Source organism: Mytilinidion resinicola (assembly GCF_010093595.1).
Source record: "Mytilinidion resinicola strain CBS 304.34 unplaced genomic scaffold BDZ99scaffold_13, whole genome shotgun sequence".
NCBI lineage: Eukaryota > Fungi > Ascomycota > Dothideomycetes > Mytilinidiales > Mytilinidiaceae > Mytilinidion > Mytilinidion resinicola.
Window position 1 is genome coordinate 684,843 of NW_022985449.1, and position 18,324 is coordinate 703,166.

General features: G+C 53.2%; 8 protein-coding genes across 8 annotated transcripts in view; 4 read left to right on the forward strand and 4 right to left on the reverse strand.

The window, feature by feature from the left end:
• Positions 1-1,676: 1,676 nt before the first annotated feature.
• Positions 1,677-2,972, forward strand: BDZ99DRAFT_392089 (TPR repeat protein-like protein; the record flags this gene model as incomplete). Its single annotated transcript, XM_033715768.1, has 2 exons — positions 1,677-2,136; positions 2,260-2,972. The coding sequence occupies 2 exons, from the start codon at positions 1,677-1,679 to the stop codon at positions 2,970-2,972; spliced, it is 1,173 nt and encodes a 390-aa protein (XP_033574757.1).
• Positions 2,973-3,134: 162 nt separating this feature from the next.
• Positions 3,135-4,544, reverse strand: BDZ99DRAFT_464706 (uncharacterized protein). Its single transcript, XM_033720383.1, has one exon. It carries the CDS (start codon positions 4,355-4,357, stop codon positions 3,488-3,490), a length of 870 nt encoding a protein of 289 aa, XP_033574758.1. The 5' UTR covers positions 4,358-4,544; the 3' UTR covers positions 3,135-3,487.
• An 865-nt stretch (positions 4,545-5,409) lies between these two features.
• Positions 5,410-7,572, forward strand: BDZ99DRAFT_572693 (SHMT-domain-containing protein). Its single transcript, XM_033728223.1, has 5 exons — positions 5,410-5,588; positions 5,647-5,703; positions 5,767-5,860; positions 5,911-6,048; positions 6,099-7,572. Exons 1-5 carry the CDS (start codon positions 5,448-5,450, stop codon positions 7,244-7,246), a joined length of 1,578 nt encoding a protein of 525 aa, XP_033574759.1. The 5' UTR covers positions 5,410-5,447; the 3' UTR covers positions 7,247-7,572.
• A 276-nt stretch (positions 7,573-7,848) lies between these two features.
• On the forward strand, positions 7,849-9,047 carry BDZ99DRAFT_464708 (uncharacterized protein). The gene is made up of 2 exons (XM_033720384.1): positions 7,849-8,321; positions 8,391-9,047. The coding sequence occupies exons 1-2, from the start codon at positions 7,929-7,931 to the stop codon at positions 8,616-8,618; spliced, it is 621 nt and encodes a 206-aa protein (XP_033574760.1). The 5' UTR covers positions 7,849-7,928; the 3' UTR covers positions 8,619-9,047.
• On the reverse strand, positions 8,583-9,227 carry BDZ99DRAFT_66084 (uncharacterized protein). Its single transcript, XM_033728805.1, has 2 exons — positions 9,111-9,227; positions 8,583-9,052 (listed from the first exon to the last, which is right to left on the reverse strand). The coding sequence occupies exon 2, from the start codon at positions 8,956-8,958 to the stop codon at positions 8,635-8,637; it is 324 nt and encodes a 107-aa protein (XP_033574761.1). The 5' UTR covers positions 8,959-9,052; positions 9,111-9,227; the 3' UTR covers positions 8,583-8,634.
• On the reverse strand, positions 9,141-11,514 carry BDZ99DRAFT_572695 (uncharacterized protein; the record flags this gene model as incomplete). The annotated part of the gene is made up of 2 exons (XM_033728224.1): positions 9,141-10,982; positions 11,157-11,514. 2 exons carry the CDS (start codon positions 11,512-11,514, stop codon positions 9,439-9,441), a joined length of 1,902 nt encoding a protein of 633 aa, XP_033574762.1. The 3' UTR covers positions 9,141-9,438.
• Positions 11,515-12,675: 1,161 nt separating this feature from the next.
• BDZ99DRAFT_420347 (uncharacterized protein) lies at positions 12,676-15,162 on the forward strand. Its single transcript, XM_033716917.1, has 3 exons — positions 12,676-12,744; positions 12,981-14,509; positions 14,568-15,162. The coding sequence occupies exons 1-3, from the start codon at positions 12,726-12,728 to the stop codon at positions 14,832-14,834; spliced, it is 1,815 nt and encodes a 604-aa protein (XP_033574763.1). The 5' UTR covers positions 12,676-12,725; the 3' UTR covers positions 14,835-15,162.
• BDZ99DRAFT_392021 (calcium-transporting P-type ATPase-like protein) overlaps positions 15,087-18,324 on the reverse strand; it is a gene marked incomplete at both ends in the record, with an annotated part of 3,388 nt that continues 150 nt past the window's right edge. The window contains 3 exons of the mRNA XM_033715760.1: positions 15,087-15,628; positions 15,682-17,031; positions 17,100-18,267. Coding sequence (XP_033574764.1) covers positions 15,087-15,628; positions 15,682-17,031; positions 17,100-18,267 — 3,060 coding nt within the window. The remainder of the gene's footprint in view (positions 15,629-15,681; positions 17,032-17,099; positions 18,268-18,324) is intronic.

Sequence of the window (18,324 nt, forward strand, 5' to 3'; positions counted from 1 at the left end):
GAGGCTGCGTGGGCCTGCTGTCACGCCTCTTCTTATCGGGGCCCAAGCCCGTCGTGCCTCCTGTGCTGCTGCACGTCCTATCACTTCACGACGAGGATGACACCCTCGGCACGATGCCTGAACCACAGGACGCGTCCGGGCTTCGAGACCAGAAAATGCAGAAGCGTTGCCGTCGCTAGCTTGTGATGATGCACAATTCGACCTCTCATCAGTGCCATCACGCTGTGACCTTGCACATCACGCGCTTGGGCCAACGCAAGCAGTCGGCCTCATTAACGAGATCGAAGACAAAGATGAGAGGGGTGAGGCTGACGCATTGCAGGTGGACATCGGGTGTACTTGGGCGGAGGTCCTCCTGACTGCACTCCTATTTCCTCGCCTGTGAGAGTATACAGCTTAACCTGATGGACAACGTCGCCACTCATTATTCGAGTCCTGAAGGAGAACCCGGCTCTTAACATCAATGCATCGACCCCGCCATCACGCTTTGGTCGCCGGCATGCAGGGCCTTTTGCACTTCCACCCCGATGATGACGGCTGCATCAAGCTCCGATCAGCGTAGCCGTCTTATACCGTATGCACAAGCCACGACCGAGACCAAATCGCCCGACCTTTCAGGAGTCGTGCATGTACAGAGCCGTCAAGTACATATCCTGGACAGGCCCGGGAACAAGCGTTGACAGGTACCCGGGACGAAATATAGTGCGTCCTTCGGAGGGTTGAAACGCATATACACAATGTTGCCGTTATGACGCCGAATTTGTCGCTCTCACAGAAGCCGACTCCCTAGGCTGTAAGTGACGGCTCAAATGTAGGTAGACACATACACGTACACACAAGTAAGTCCCTTGCGGGTTCTCTAATCAGGCGATTGCAATAGCGAAGTACTGTGGTACCGCATGGTGACTATCGATTATTGCGAATATCGATCCGAGCTTGGCATACAAATACGCAGTACGCGACGCGTCGAGAAAGAGTGACGATTCACATGTCACGTCCTGTTGATTTTTCAAGATATCCTGGAGGCTGGCACGCTGGGGACTCAGAAGCCTTTTGGGTTCCTGACTCGACCAGGACTCGACCATGAAATCCTCATCGTCTTTTTGAAGATCGTCAAATAGCCCAGCTGCGCCCAGAAAAGCCGCCGGACAGGCTGCAGGTGTCCGCTCGAGTAACTAGTCCGGAACAAGCGGCAAGGGTCCAGCGCCATGACCACAGAGACACACGCGCGATGCGCACGACAAGGGGTAGAACAAACCAGCAGCACTAATCTACCCTTGTACTAAGGTAATGTACACCAGTTTAGGACAAACTCAGCTGGACTGCGTCAAAGTGAAAAGCCAGAAGGAACAAACCAAAAAAATCCTTACGTAAGGAGATGACCATAGTTAACTACTCTGGACACCATTGTACATAGCTTTTGATAGACATCCCCTGCAACGGAGAGACTTCTTAGAACCATAGCATGTGCATGCGGTCGGTCAATACCACTTTCTATGACCTAAGCTGGGGTGACGTTGAGTTTAACTTGGCCTCGCTTGCTCCAGCACGTGACCACTATTAAAAACTTCATGAAATTGATAGGCACCATCCATCAATCTTGAAATCTGGTAATTGCGGCACAACTCTCCGCGCTTCCAGGAATTATGCCGCAAGCTGTGCCAGCGGAACAGATGATGGGCGACCTGAAGCTAGAAGATGCGCCAGCCCAGCCCTCTGCGGCACTGCCGCCTGCCATGGCGTCAATACAAGCACAGTCCACCCACGATGTCTTGCAAAACATGAATCGCGTCCCGCTGTTCATGACGACCTTGGACGATACGGACGGCGAGGGCGGCGAGAACGTGGAGCTCGAGGCGCTGAAGGCGCTGGCATACGAAGGAACGCGCGCCGAAGTCGCAGAGAACTTCCGGCAGCAAGGAAATGACCTCGCGCGGAATAAGATGTGGTCAGACGCCAAAGAGTTCTACAACAAAGCCATAGCCGCTCTAAGAGCGCCACTGCAGCCCCAAGATGCGGAGGAAGGGCCTGCGGACATGGATGTTGTAGTAGTGGACGAGGAGAGCGAGCGGGAAAAAGAACGTCACATTGAGGAAGCGAGTTACATCAATCGCGCTCTTTGCAACTTGGAGAAGAGTAAGACTCCTGTTAATATATGTGTTCCTTGTTTCGTCAAGAACACCTTCGTTCTCGACTTTTGAAACTACTTTATTCATCAAAAAGCTATTATTCGCTCAACGTGTACTGAACGACCCCTAGAAAACTATCGCTCTTGCATCCAAGACTGCGCTTCAACTCTTCGTCTGAATCCATCGAACCTCAAAGCCTTCTACAGGTCCGCTAGTGCCTGTCTCGCGCTTGACAAGCTCCCAGAAGCTTCAGATGCCTGCAACCGTGGCCTAGCCATTAATGCTTCTAATGGACCACTCAAGACCCTAGCCACTAAGATCACGGCGCGAAAGGAGTCTCTCGAGTCCATAGCACGTGTCCGCCGCGAGCGCGAGGAGCGAAAAAAGGCGGAAGAGCGCTCGCTGAAACTAGCGCTGAAATCAAGAAACATCGTTACAAGAACATCGGAGAAGGCACCAGATATGGAAGACGCCGCAATACAGCTAGAGAAGCCACTCGACCCCACCTCTGCACTTTCAATTCCAGTCATACTCTTGTATCCGATGCATGCGCACTCTGACTTCATCAAGGCGTTTCAAGAGACGGAGACGCTAATGGATCACCTGCAGTACATCTTGCCCGTTCCGTGGGACCAAGCCGAGGAATACACAAAGGCCGGTGTGGAATGCTACATGGAGACAACATCAGGAGGGCTAATCAAAGCCGGAAAGAAGATAGCGATGGGAAAGATCCTTGGCAGCGGTAAATGCGAGATTTTGGATGGGCTGGTCAAGGTAAACGTAGTCCCAAAGGAGAAGGCTTCTGGATGGATTGAAGAATTCAAGAAGCGAAGAAGTCAGTGATTTGAAGCAAACTGTAATACTTCCACGGGACTCGTGATTCTAGGGCGAACATAACATTCCAAAATATATCGTCAATATCTTGATCACAACGTGGCCATATCACTGCTGCCCAACCTTCGGAGTAATTGATTTCCAAGGATGTAAATTAGGCTATTCCACCCTTGAAAGGCAACATAAAATGGTGTTAGCCATAACTTAAACCTGCCATATTATATACATGCCGTCGATACCGAAGGTACCTCCGTGAGAGCAGACATTATTATAAGAGTCGATTGGAACCTAATCGTAAAATCGAAACGCCATAACTACCGAATGTGTAGTAAGTATATACAAATAGGGAACCCTCCCAACCAGTAAAATATAACTGGGAGGGGGGGGTCCGAAAGCAGAGTAGAAGATCCGCTGATCGGGGTACAAGAAGGTATGGAGCTATGAGACGTTGAAAGCATGGGTATCGGGAAACGAGCCATGAAAACCAGGCCAAATTCCGTGATGAGCCAGAGCGGTCCCATCCACTACTTGACAGTGTAGAGAGGGGGATCCCGCGTCATGGACTTCACCAAAGGCTCCTTCACAGTATAGTGAATCTTGGATTCCATGTACCAGCATCTCGGATTGCTGATGATGTCGACCTTGTCCGCTTGGATTTCGCAGACACGCCCAAGGAATGAGACTCCATCGTACTCCGTCAAAGTCTTGCGGCCATGGAAGCAGAGCGTAAGCTTTTTGAGTTCTGCGCGACGAAGAATCCGCAGGCACTCGATGAGATGCTCGTCGTGGATGAAACGCCGTTCCTCCTGGCTCCGGACGTATGGTAGCGAGGATGGGGTGGCGTCCTCAAAGACTACCCGAATCTGGCGAAGCAGAGCCAAGTTATCTCCGATCATGGTGAGAAATCGACGCATGTCCTTATAACCAATTTCCTTGGCCACGGGGTCCCAGAAAGGCGACCTGCTATTCCTGTTCCTCTCGAACACGAAGGTGCTCTCACCATACAATACGGTCCGACCCTCGTCATGTACTTGCTTGCAGGTCCGTAGGAATGCAGAAGAGAGGCTGAATTGCGGGTTGCTGAATCTCAACTCGTTCTGTGAAACGAACAGGAGCCCATAGATCTTGTTCCGCAGCTCTGGTGGCAGTTTGAGGAAGCCTGTGGCATTGGGCTGGTGTGTGCCTGCGGAATGTTTGGCTGGGCGTTTAGTCATCGATTGAGTTGTCTTCCGGTGACGTTTCGCAAACCACAAGCGTGATGCATCGTCGGTTCCATGCTTCGCCGAGTTGGGGTCAGTCCCTGCGCTTGTCAGGAGCTTGCGATCCAGCCTCACGACCAGCGGGCCTTTGAAGCCTGGTGGAATCTGGAAGGTAAGCTCGATAGGCCGACCCATGTCAGTATCCTGGTCCTCGTCCTCGCTTTGGCCTTGGGGCGGAAGGTCGTCGTCAATGAGGGCATCTAGTGGGGGTGGGGTCGGTGACGGTGTTCGTTTGCGCTTGGAGACTCTGCGTACAGTGGGGTTGCCATCTTCGTCTTCGGAGCAGGATTCAACGGGGATGATGTCGTCTTCTATGATGACCGAGTCTACGTAGCCGTCGTCCTTCCTCTTTTGGCCAGCACCCCTCCGAATAGGACGGCCGGTGAGGTGGTTGTAGCGGGTGAAGCCCGAAGCCATTTTCGGCTGAGAGTAACGGGCTCGGACAGGGTGAATGTGAGAGAGAGGGCGACAGCGCTCCGTTCGCGGACGGAGGGAGCTCGACGTGGACTGGATACGCCAAAATTCGAGCACAAGTACAGGTCGACAACGGCTCGGGCAACTGAGGAGAGAGGCACGCCCGGAGACGCGGCGAAGAGGCTGATTGAAGCAGCGGCGAGGACAGAAACCTCGACGCCGGAAAAGTGAGAGGAGCAGGGAGTGGAGGCTGGTGGTTTGGGGACGAGTGGTGGTCTACGAGCAGGGCGGGCGGAAACGTCACTTCGAGGCAGGCACAGGTCCGAAGTGGAAGGGCCGCCAGGCTGGGAGCCGGCTCCTGGAAGCAATGACTTGATATACCTGATCTCTACCTACTACATATATATAGCACCTCGTAACACGCTAGGCTCGCCAGACGCGACGGAGACTCGCGGACTGGGAGACGTCGCCGGCGACCGCACCGCGAGCAGACACGACCAACTCCAATCATAGACAATCAAACTGCCCCGGTTCGTGGTGGTGAAGGCGGGAGCATGTCAGCAGCGCCCGCGCCGCTTTGCAGCGGGCGAGACCTGGCCTGGCGCAGAGCCGTGAATCATCTTGGGGAATAGTTGATGGAGAGCACCGCGGCGGTGGAGTCGTGCTTTTATACCCCGGAGCGCCGCCCCCGGCATTCAGGCATGGCGCGGTCCGAGTCCCGTTCCCCGAGCTTCTGATGCCGGCGTGACACCGCTTTGTGCCCACGACTCCAGCATCCCTCTCTCGCAAGCTACACTTCCTTGCGGCCGCCATGTCGTCCTTCCGGAGCAGCTGTCGAGCGTCGCGCTCGCTGTTCGCACATGTGCTGCCCCGCCCGTCGCCTCCACCATGCCGCTTTCTACGGACACCGGCCATGACGCGGGGTCTTGCCTCAATCGAACGCCAGCACAAGGTGGGCCGCAGTGACCCCGTGGTGTTTTTTGGGAGAGCTGTCTAACGTGGCCGTACAGCTGCTCTCGGCCAGTCTCGAAGAAGCGGACCCGGCAGTATTCGACATCATCGAAAAGGTGCCCCACGCCACCCAAAATCCCAATTGCGACAAAGTCTGACTCAATGCCTCGTTCCCGTAGGAGAAAAACCGCCAGAAGCACTTCATCAACCTCATTCCCTCCGAGAACTTCACCTCGCAGGCCGTGCTCGATGCCCTCGGCAGTGTGATGCAGAGTATGTCGATTCGGAGGGCCATTGCGAACTCAGCTTACCAGTGTGCCCAGACAAGTACTCCGAGGGTTACCCGGGAGCTAGATATTATGGCGGAAATGAATACATTGACCAGGCGGAGCGGCTCTGCCAGCAGCGAGCCCTGCAAGCTTTTGGCCTGTCAGAGCAGGAGTGGGGGGTGAATGTCCAGCGTGAGTACCCTCTAACCGTCATTTGTGCACCAGCTTATCCACGTCTCCAGCACTCTCCGGCTCTCCCGCTAATCTCTATGCCTATTCTGCCCTCCTTAATGTCCATGATCGAATCATGGGCCTCGATCTGCCCCACGGCGGCCATCTCTCACACGGCTATCAGATTCCCTCAAAGAAGATATCTGCCATTTCGAAATACTTCGAGACCCTCCCATACAGACTGGACGAAACAACGGGATTGATTGACTATGACAAGCTGGAGGACATGGCCACCTTGTACCGTCCGAAAATCATCATCGCGGGGACTTCGGCCTATAGTCGGCTGATTGATTATGAGCGCATGCGAAAGATAGCTGACAAGGTAGGGTCATACCTACTATCAGATATGGCCCACATCTCGGGACTGGTTGCGGCTGGAGTGATTCCCTCGCCCTTCTTACAGTCTGACGTTGTAACAACAACAACGCACAAGTCTTTGCGAGGCCCCCGAGGCGCTATGATATTTTACCGTAAAGGAGTGAGGAGGGTGGACAAGAAAGGTGTCGAGGAGAAATGGGATCTGGAGGGCCCTATTAATGCCTCTGTCTTCCCTGGTCACCAAGGCGGCCCACACAACCACACCATCACAGCTTTGGCTGTAGCCCTCCAACAAGCCCAGAGCCCAGAGTTCAAGGACTATCAGAAAACGGTTTTAGAAAACGCCAAAGCCCTTGCAGACAGGCTAGGAAGTCCAAGGGAGAGCGGAGGCCTGGGGTACAACATCGTTAGCGGTGGAACTGATAACCATCTAGTATTAGTAGATTTGAAAGACAGGGGTGTCGACGGTGCTCGAGTTGAGCGAGTGCTAGAGCTTGTCGGGGTTGCGAGCAACAAAAACACCGTGCCAGGCGACAAGTCAGCCATGAAACCAGGTGGACTACGGATGGGCAGTCCTGCTATGACTACAAGGGGATTCCAGCCCGATGATTTCAGGAGAGTTGCAGATGTGGTTCATCGAGCAGTCTCCATCACACAAAAGCTAGACAAGGCTGCAAAGGAGCAAGCAGAGCAGCAAAAGAGGAAGAATCCCGGCAGTGTGAATGCGTTCAAGGAGTTCCTAGGAGAGGGAGAGGATGTCTCAGAGATCATTCAGCTCCGCAGGGAGGTAGAAGACTGGGTAGGTACTTTCAGCCTTCCTTGGGAGAAGAATGGATCGTAATGCCACACTCGACGAGACCAGACGTGTTCTATGGTTTGGATAAGCAGAGAGTAAGCGTCAAACTATAGTAGGTGGTGAGCGGCTTTTCTGATTTTGTGGATTGATTGCTTGGTTGCTGGGGGGCGTCTCAAGGTGGGTTTTTGCATTCAACATATTCTGGGCGGCGATTATCTTTGCCGCAGCTCTATATTCGCACTGTACATATTATCTGCTGGTGCGCAGGCTTGCCACTGCCTGGGTGGACCTGCGTAGTATCAGAAATTCAAACAGGATGTAGTATTGGGGCAAACAATAGGTACTGAACCTCTCCTAATGCATTGTTCCTCACAGTATTGTTCCTCAGAGTGAGTATTGTTCCTTGAATTTGATATGACAACCCTCGTCTGCCTCCTCGAATCTTCATCAGCGACTTCCATCATGGCGATGGATTTTTTCATTGCTGCTAGAAATTGGTGCTCTATCCTTTGGTGAGTTTACTTACTGCTTGAAATATTCTTAGTAATTCTAACGTGAGCTCTATCGCTCAGATCACGTGGGACGGTCCCAAAGCTCACTCCTATTTCTCCACCTTCACTTTCCAGACCCCAACTCAGCCTAGCGCCCCACTTTCAGTTACTTCTATAACTTCAACGACCTCCGCCAAGCCTGTCAATAACGACCAACGCCTCTCAATAAGCTGAATATGGCACCCCTATCTCTATCGCTGGGAGTCTCCACATACGCCACGGCTACCATTACGCCCTTCACCACAACCTGGCCTGCTGCATACGAATCGCTCACTACATTTTCTCCGATCTCGACGCTAAGCGGCCAAGCCCTCAACCAAACCACGAAGTTCGAAACGTGGTCATGCACGCCAACCCAGACGCATACATCCACTCGCATCGTCATACGCGTAACCACCACTGACAATGCTACCCTCCAACCGGCGCCTGCCGACTCACTTCCAAAGCCCACCTTGCCCAAAAACGACTGGATGAGCGTGGCTGGATGGGGTTTGATCGTGTACAGCGGATTCTCCGCTTTCCTGCTTGCCCTGATGTGGTCGGCTGGCATGATCGATTGCAGACTGAACGTAAGTCACCGGATTTACTACCGAACCAAGCTCATTGTAGCCAATTTGAGCACGAGCTGACAATCCTAGTTCATCCGTCCGCTTCACCACCAGACTCCCTTCTCGCTCACCTGGGGCTCATGGTTCCCGAGACGCGCATACACGCGCAGCCAGAGGGCCATACAGCTCGACAACCTATCTTCTCCAATCAGCTTTCACGACAGCCATGAGCAGGTATTGTGGGACGACGCGGTTGTGTCCTTCCACAGACAACATGGGTCGTTGGGTACGGAGCTGCGGAGGTTGGGGATGATATGACGATGCTGGCAGCAGACTAGGATATCTTGGATAGACCGGAAGCTTCTGAGAAGTTGAGCTCGCGGTCGAGGTAATTGAACGTGGTCGAGGTCATTGAAACCTTTGGGCAGCTATGGGGCCGATTTGGATCATGGACAGTTCTTGGTACCAGGCCATGAGAGCAAGATCTTGGATCTTCAGTTTCTAGACTCTTACGGCATTCGATTACGAGAAAGAAAGTGGTCACAGTGCAAGGAGGCATACATGTAATTGTCAAAGATACACTGCTTACTCCACTATGCGATGGACAAGGAAAGCGTTTGCGGGGAAGTGCAGAGGACCTCAGGGTCTTCCTCGTCATCTTACGATCTGCATATGATCTAAATTAGCGCAGTATGGCGGGTGTTTCATGCCTTGTACTTTAGTGAAGCGACGAGAATGCATAATGGCGTACACTTGATAACAACGTCAGTTAGTCAATATGGTGCACTGTGTCGTCATAAGTGCACATACCGAATCAGGACAAGGTTCTGTGGCAGTTATCTGCATGAAATTCTAGGAAACATGTCTACGTAGATTCATAGGATTATCGACGGGAATATGCTTAGTATTAGCTGTGACTAGAGTGAGCGCTTTTTCTATACCTAAGCTAAGTCGAACTGCGTAAGGCTACACATGATCGTGTGAACAAGATGCACCGCTGTGAATACCAAATTACCTGGTTTATGATGCTAATCGTCTCATGCGCGTTCCATATCGTACAACGAAGCCCCAAATAACCGAGAACACCAAAAAACCGGTCATTTGTCATCTCTCATGGCACACACTCATTTCATGGGTGTTACCTCGCCAACCCTGGATCTGTCGTGGCGGCTTTGTGTAGAGGCATTGACAGCGTACTCATCCTGTCTGGCCCGTATTCCATTTCGTCATCCATCGTGACCCAATTTGGCGTACTGCTCCGCCGATTGCTTCGTGAGTTTTGCCGAGTCACACTCGCTCGCACCTCTCGCCGACTACCAACAGCGCCAAAACCTAAGACTTCGGGTCTGTCGAGATCGAAGGGGTCACTCTTTCCACGCGTTGCACGCGAGAACGATGCGTTGGTGAAGACGGTTGTTGGACGACTGGGGCCAGGCTCGCCAAACAGGAAAGGATCTGATGTCGTCGATGATGAGATTCGTGGGTTGTAAGTTCGGGGAAGAACCTGTGAGCTGTGGGAAGAAGTCGATGCGGGATATGGGCCCGGACCAGGTGTATAAGTATTTGAGGGGGGTTGCGGCGTATAGTTATTGGGATGATAGTTGAGCTGAAGACCAGGCACTGGAGGTTGCGCCGGATCCGCAAAAGGATTCATAGGTGGGGGATAGTGAAATGTCGACTTTCCATCGAAAGAAGGCGGATGGGACCGCAATGCAGTTTGAGCGCTTTGGGTGCGCGAGTGCGACGGGCGACGAAGCCAATCAGGCGTGGAGACCTGGTTGCGACTTGCAAGGTCATCGAAAGGCGAAAGGAATGGATTTTCTGTCTCGGCAGGAGGCGGACGCTCTAAGATAGTGGGTGTGATGGGTGCACGTTGCTGCCCAGCAAGGCCAGCAGCAATTGCCTGGCGCGGCGTGAGCATCCCTGTACTTGGATGAGAAGCATCGAGATTCATAACTCGAAGATTTGACAAGGTGAGTTCTCGGGTATCTTCAGGATCGAGAAAAGGGTTGTTGCTGTTACTATTTCGTACCATTTGATCGTCCACAGCGTCCGAAAATGGAGACTTGTTTGTAGAATCCAGTCTCGGGGCGGTTCCCTTTGAGTTTTTCAGGCGGCTTGAGAGGCCTTGAAATTGCTGTCTGAGCCGTGAGGCTGGTTCACTCCTCGACCGGCTTCGTGCTAAGGTGTTTTGCGAGTATATCGAGCTGACGCTATCGCGAACGTTGTTTCTGCTACCTTCATTTTGGGGAGGTGGCTTCCTCGAAGTGATTTTACTCATTAACGCAGTCACCGTCAAACCAGCGCCGGCCAGTAATGCTTTCGTTCTGTCAAAAGTGGACACCGGTTCCCGATCCGAGTCTTGGTGTTCTCCTGGTCGGCGCTTCTCATTGATGCGTTGATTCCATGCTTCAAGCTTTTCTCTCGTCTGCCTCCTCCGCAGGCACACAAATATAAGGCCCCCCACTAGAGCTACACCTATAATACCCCCGAATATGCCTCCTACTAGAGCGCCCACTTCGGTTTTCGAGGTATTTCCGGCAGTCGCGTTTCCCGAGTCTGAACCTCCAGAGCCTCGAAATGGCGATATCAATCCCGCAGATCCTGACGTCGGAATGACAGTTGATTCCGCTTGACTAGCTGACGGAGTGGACGATGGGAATGATGATGTGGAAACGATAACTGGGTCAGTCGTGTCAGACTTTTCTGTCGTAGGAATCTGGGAGGGTGATGAAGGTAAAGATAACTCGCTCGGTGTTGCAGCCACGGAGAGAAAAGCAATTGGAGGAACGCTGAGAGACGGCAAAGGAAGCGAGGATGCCGGGGAGGAAGCCAAAGACGCAGAGCTCAGCGTACCTGCATTTGATGACGATGGAAATGGTGACGATACGAAAGAAGACGCTTCTGTTGATGTTTCTGTGGATGCTTTCCCTGTGCTGGAGGCCCCTTGGCTGTCTGCTGTGGTTGGCGCCGCGGCCGGCGGGAGAGGCGCATTTTCAGACGACTGAGAAGACTCGAGCACAGTGCTCGATGATATCTGGTCGTTTGACAAGGATGCAATGGCGGAAGAGACTTGGACAGAAGATGACTCGGACACGGCTGTGGTAGATAGGACAACGGACGTAGAGAGTGCAGTGGAAGGCGGCAATATTCTGCGAGATCTAGTGCAGACCTTCCCGCTCACGGTCGTCGTGAGTACTGATGGAGTGGCCATGCAGTGCAAGAAGTAGGACTGATAGTAAGCAGTTAGTATTTTGTGGGAGCTTCCAGCTAACCGCTCGATATGCCACTTATTAAAGCTGACTTACCAATGTCTGGTGTTCATGAGGAGTGGATAGACAAACAGATACGCCGAAAACGGGGCAGAAGAGCTCAACAACAGGCCGAGGGGAGGGGCGATATTAGAAGCCACCGTCTCGCGTTTGGGCGAGTAGCATGTGGCTAGTAGCAGTTCCAAGTTTGGCCGGATGGCTGCAAGCCGCTGGCATATGATGACTTGGTGGTGGATTTCTGAAACGGGGGTAGCTTCATTGTCGCGGCCTCTGGCGCTCAGCATGTCTCAGCCCAGAGGCTTCGCTCGACTGATTTCCTACACAACTGACGCGCAGCAAGCATTGTTGCCTTGCTAGAGCGACGGGCCACGGTGGTGGGCAGTGGCATTGTCGTCTCGGCCCAGAGGGACCCGAGATGAGCGAGATGGGATGGGAGATGGAGTGGGAGCGCAGAGGTAGGCGCCGGCGATTGCGGGCGTCTGGAGGGAGTGCCGGGAGCCAATTGCGTCGAATTTCACATATCTCGAATCTCAAATAGCTGCAAGAGGAGCTTGTACTTCGCAGGTCTGCCGCTAGGGCATGGTAGAATGCACTGCGGATGCTCGGTATGCAAAGGTCACAACACACGACGTTCCAGCGTGCTTGGGACAGAGAGCAACCACGGTGTGAGGCTGCCACGCGGGCTCGGGTTCGGGCCGGAGCTCTAACGCTAGGGCGGCACGTATGAAGCGATTATTGGGTAGAAGGCGGTGGTGGGATTGGGATTTGCTGGATACTCCTGCTATAGGTGCTTTACGGGATGCGACAGCTGAGTATGACAGGCCTCTAGTGCTCACACTACCAGAACGCTTCGGAAGAGCATAGCTTGAGGCCCTTTGGGAAGCCTGACCCAGCTCTGTATTTTCTGTTCATCGGTTCCGTTCATAGAGTGTCTTTACATAACCAAGGTCCCTAATAATACACGTCAGTGATGCTGTTCTCCAGTGCGAATAAAAACCCCAATGCAGTATGCCGTATTCTAGCGCTGCAGCTCGACACGGTCTGGGAACATGCTGCCTCGCTAGATCTCGGCGGCTGCGTCGTGCGGCACAGTTGTCCTCTGTAAATACGGAGATCCACCTCGAGAGCGTGCAATTATCCACCGCAGAGCGTCATGTTTGGCTTCAGCAGCAGTAAGTGCGTCTTTGCTCGCTCTGTCATCTCCAGAACATCACTCTCGCCGTCCCAAAGGCCCGTGCTCGACATATGGCGCCCCCGCCAGAGGCCGACAATCTAGATCATCTCCTTGAGCCTCTGCCGGCTCCTCCAACCGGGCGAGGCATGCTATCAAGGTATCCCTGGGGCCAGCGCTGCTCATCAGCCTGTCTCACGGAACCTCTTTCGTAGTCTATACTGATTGATGCCTCAGGCTCGTTTCTCGCTGGCCGACATGATGCTACCAAAGAGCGCACGCCGCCCTCGAAGCCCACGCCTGTCGTCTTTCCCTCCTTTCTGCCTGAGCCGTCCGTGTCCCGGGAGCCTCCGAAATGGACCACAGGCGATTCCTCCGATCTAACTGCACGCTTCGTCGCTATCAGGAAGCCCTCTGATGTGACCGCCGAGCACTTGGCTCTCCTAAATGTCACGTGCGAACATCCAGGGGACTTTGAATCGCTCCTATCTACTTCACCGAACGGATTATCATTTTTGCCTCCCACATCCTGGTTGGAGCCACTCCAAGAGGGCGTCGAAGTGGACCCTCCAAATCGAGTGCTCAGCAATGGCAGGAAGCCTCTTGACCGCAAGGACTTCTACATCCGAGCCAAGGAGCTCTATTGCACCAACGAAGATGCCTTCTCGGTATTAACCAGGACCCCCAAACTGAATCAACCAGCGCCTCGCCTTGCTCATTTCCGCCGGTTCTGGGAAGGCCTAGACAACATGGCCTACTACTGGGACACCTCCCTGGACGAATATATCCCACCAGCACCAGAAGCTGCTCACGAAGACCCCGAAGACTCCGACAGTCCTTCCAAAGAAGCCCCAGCCAACGACCGTGGCCTCCAAGCCGAGATCGAAGCCATGAACGTCGAAGAACCGCGAAAGAAAGCAAAGACCGTGATAGAATCACCTAAGGAGTCCCCATTACCCACTCCCGAGACCAAGCCCGAGCCAAAACCCTACTCCAAACCCACCCCGCCAGCCACTATATATTCCAGCTCCAGCCTCTCCCTCCCCGCCCGCACTCAGCCCCCCAAAGTCCCCGGTGCCGCGGCTCCAGAGCCAGCTGAAAAAATCCCGGGCACGTACCGCGGCAGCCGGCTAGGCAACGGCGCCGAGATGCCAGATGCCTATCGCCTGGACACCGTGCGAGGCTTTCTGGAGCCCATTGCGTGGGCGTTTGGCCTCACGCTTGTGCCGCATCGACGCCCACCCGCGTTGGCTCTGGAGAGTGTTCGCTTCCCCGTGCGCATGAGTACTGTGGCTTGGAGGGCGCCGGCAGATAGGACGAGAGCGCGTGCGGGCTGGTTGGAGGGGCCTGTGCTGGGGGTTCAGTGTAGAGCGGAGACGGAGTTTGGAAGTGGTGGGTCATTGGAAGCAGAATCGGTGCTAGACGTAGTTAGAGAGCTTGGGGGGCTGTTGCTGTTATCTCAAGAGCGGACAAGAGAAGGTAAGACGGAGCGGAAGCCTGGGGATGGTAAGTGGTGGGTTACTCGGCCTCGATGGGGTGGAGGCCTAGGGGGTGAAGTTGGAGAAGCGTCAGGGGGAAGCGATGTGCCAGTAGAGAAGGAGAAGGAGAAGGAGGAGAAGCCTGTGCGAACAAGACTGGGCGGGAGAGAAAGGCGGCGAATGTCAGCTGCGGAGATTTGGAAGGTTCTGAAGCCTGGCAATGGCTTCTGGGACCCCAAAGTCGAATATCAAGCCGTTGGGAAGAGCTCTGATGCGGAGTGGGATGAAGTGAGTGTGCTTGTTGATATGAAAAAAAGCCACTGGGCGTGTACTGATCGGAGACCAGGTCTACATGGTTTCGTCACTCAACCATCATGTCAGCATTCTCAAGCTGCGCGTCCACCCGCTCTATGTCCAATTTTTGACGGATGGCGTTTTACCGCGCAATCTACCGAAAGATGAACAATGGGCTTCGCCCGTATTACACCGCACGCGGTGGTATGACTTCTTCGTTGTTGAGGACAGGATAGAACTTATGCGAGGACTTTGGGGTATCATGGGGTACCTGATGCGACAAGAAGAGAACGTAGATACTACCATGAAGGATAGCTAGGCTTAGCCTGCTATCAACACAGATAACCGTGCTTTAGGGCGGGAAATGGATACTTCCCTGACCTTTTGCCTGCAGATTTGGTGTGAGTGATAACGATTAGAAATTGTTTTCAGTTATAGAGTTCGTTAATTGAAAATTAGACACGCAGAGAGATGATCAAGGAAGGGAAACCTCATCCAGTTTGAATGTATCCCTACAGCTATTCGCATACCTTGCAAAGTCTATAAAGGCTGTGACCTCAATTAACACGTATCATACACTACCGCTATACCCAGCTAATCCACGGCCCCGTTTCCAGCGATGATAGTATTTTCTAGCTTCATCTGCCCAGAACACGCAGCTAGCCACTGCTAAAAGATGAATAAGGTCCAAGAAGCTGAGAGCTTCTGTTTGGAATATACTCTGCAATAAAGGCAGGTAAACCACAGCCAATTGTCCAAGAAGGCTGCCTGCTACGGCATAGTTAAACATTTTGTTGGAGAAAAGCCCAATTTCGCCAGTCAGGACTGATTTGCCTTCGGAGCGGCACGTCAGGGCGTTGAACATATCGAATAAGACGAAGCAGGTAAAGGTCATAGTGGTGTCGCGAGCAGTGACTTCGCCATCCGAAGTCATCTCGCGGTAGTATATCATCAGGGTGCCGAGCATGATGATCGACGCTGATTGTAGGACTCGTTGAAGAAGAGGTCGGGTCAATACGCGAGCGTTTCTGGCGCGAGGTGGACGAGTCATCACTGCCGGATCTACTGGCTCTACTCCTAGAGATTGTGCAGGAGGGCCGTCCATGAGAATATCTAGTGAATGTTAGCTCTTTATAACTGGATGGGTGGACGACGTGTCTGCTTACTTATCCACAAGATTTGCATGGCGTTCAGGGGGTTCTGGAATCCAAGGAAAGTACTGAGAAGTACTAGGCTGAGGGCAGCCGCACTGGTGCTCAGCTGGAAGGTTAAGAAGTTCTGAATGTTGTAAAAGATGCCTTTCCCTTCTTCGATGGCACTCAAAATCGTTGAGAAATCGTCGTCGGTCAAGATCATATCCGCTGCTTCTTTCGCAACATCCGTTCCTAATCGACCCATAGAGATCCCAATATCGGCTTTCTTCAATGCCGGTGCATCGTTGACTCCGTCCCCAGTCATGGCGACTACGTCTCCGCGTGACTGGAGCGCGCGAACAATTTTTAGTTTGTGTTCCGGGCTCGTTCGCGCAAAAATCGATGTTGTGGCAATTGCGTGCGAGAGTTCTTCCTCACTCATTCGGTCCAGTTCGTCTCCATTTATTACAGAGCGGCCAATGGCAGAATTCATCGTGATTGGCATGCCCAGCTTCCTCCCAATTGCTACTGCGGTGGTCTCCGCATCCCCGGTGATCATGATAACCTTGACTCGTCCCGCCATGAGCCGCCGAATTGACCTGTCCACACCCTTGCGTGGAGGGTCATTCATACCCACTAGGCCAGCAAACGCTAATCCACAGAAAGCTTCGTCGTCATGTGGGTTTGTGACATGTTTTGGACTTCGTTCGGACGCATGACCCGGCGAGGCGCTGCCACCTTGGTTCCTATGCGGCGTCTGTAGTCCAGATTTGCGCCCTTCGCGCGATGATCCGCTCGCGAAACCAAGAACTCTAAGTCCATCCTGCGCCATGGCTTCTGCAGCATTCAATGCTTCTTGTCGTCTAGGATCGTCGAGAATAACCTCTCGGCCTTGTGCGGTGATATACGTATCACATCGATCCAGCACTTTCTCGAGAGCGCCTTTGATGTAAGCGACATCTGACCCAGCGTTAAGTTCTGTTCCTAAGCTGCCTTGTATAACCACACCCATCCATTTTCGCTCCGAGCTGAAAGGCGTCTCATTGCGGCGACTACCGATTCTTTCCCTAACATCGTCTTCACCAAACGCGTCTAACAGATCCAACAGAGCGACGTCTGTAGGTTGGCCTACCCAACGGCTTTTGGAGATGGAGGAATCGTCTCCCATGGTAGACGACAAAACAGCTGCAGAAGATGCGGTCGCATGGGAATCTGCGTGAGCTCCGAGAAGACGCGCGTTGTTTACAATGTTGCCTACACGTAGGATAATACGTGTCGCAGGGTCGAGAGTGGCAGAGCCATGTTTCTTGACGACGTCGACTGGCGCAGGCTCGTCGAAGTGCCATAATTTGGTGACAGTCATGTGGTTGGTTGTCAAAGTGCCTTCGGGGCCTGGTTAGCCTCCTGTGTCGAAACCGCTCTCCTCTAACATCGGAAGGTTTTGCACGTACCAGTCTTGTCACTACACACTACGTTCACTGACCCCAAAGTTTCCACGCTGGGAAGTCGCCGGACAATGGCATCTCTCTTGGACATCCGCAAAACGCCCAAGGCCAGGGTCACCGTAACGATGATGGGCAGTCCTTCCGGGATCGCAGCTACAGCAAGCGATACCCCGATTTGAAACATCTCTAAAAATTCCCAGCCACGCCACAGCCCGAGAAGCATGATGAAGCCGATTACACCGAAGGACATATAGCTTAGCTCTTTACCAAGCCTATCCATTGAGAGTTGTAGGGGCGTGCGAGGGCTTTCGATCTCCTGGAGAGAAGCGGATATAGCTCCGAATTCAGTGTTTGCTCCTGTGCCAATAACAACACCCTGTCCGTAGCCAGAACGCACAAGCGTACCCATGAATGCGATGTTGGTTTGATCATTGAGGCGAATATCCGTTCCTACAGTGCCTGCTGCAGGTGATGCGTAGAAAGGAGAATGTGGGCGAGATTGGCCCATAGAGGACGAAGGGGAGGAAATGGTATCTGGTGCTTTCGTCACAGGTTCGTTCTCGCCGGTCAAATTCGACTCGTCAATCGAGAGGTCTGCCGCGTGGGTAATGCGAATGTCAGCTGGGATCCGGTCTCCGGTGTGGAACAGGACGAGGTCGCCGGGCACTAGTAGGGTAGCAGAGAGGGTTGTTGATGTTCGTTCTGCGGCTTCCAGCGAAACAGCATTGTCTTTCACATCTTCTAACTCTATAGCGACAGGACCATTGTCTGCAATTGCATGTTCTCGCGCATGTGTGGTTCCACCTCGGATGACATGGGCAGAGTGAGGGACAAGCTGGCTCAAAGCTTCCAAAGACTTTTCTGATCTATATTCCTGGACGAAGCCCACCGAGACGACGATTGTGACGGCAGCAGTTATGCTGATGGCGTCTTCCAGATTTCCCATGAGAAAGGATACAGCAGCAGACCCGAGGAGAAGCAGAATGAGTGTCTCCTTAAACTGCTTGAGGAAGCGCAGCCACAGAGGCTCCGGGTCTTCGTGGGGGAGTTCGTTTGTGCCATACTGGTGAATCCTTGCGGATGCCCCTGCTGGCGAGAGCCCATGGGTTAGGGAGGTTGAGAGGCGGTGCGCAGTCTCGCTAGGCGTGAGGATGGAGTAGGAGGATGTCAACGACTACGCAAAAGATATGGACGTCAGTGCTGCGCGTCTAGGTCACTCATGAAAGGGGGG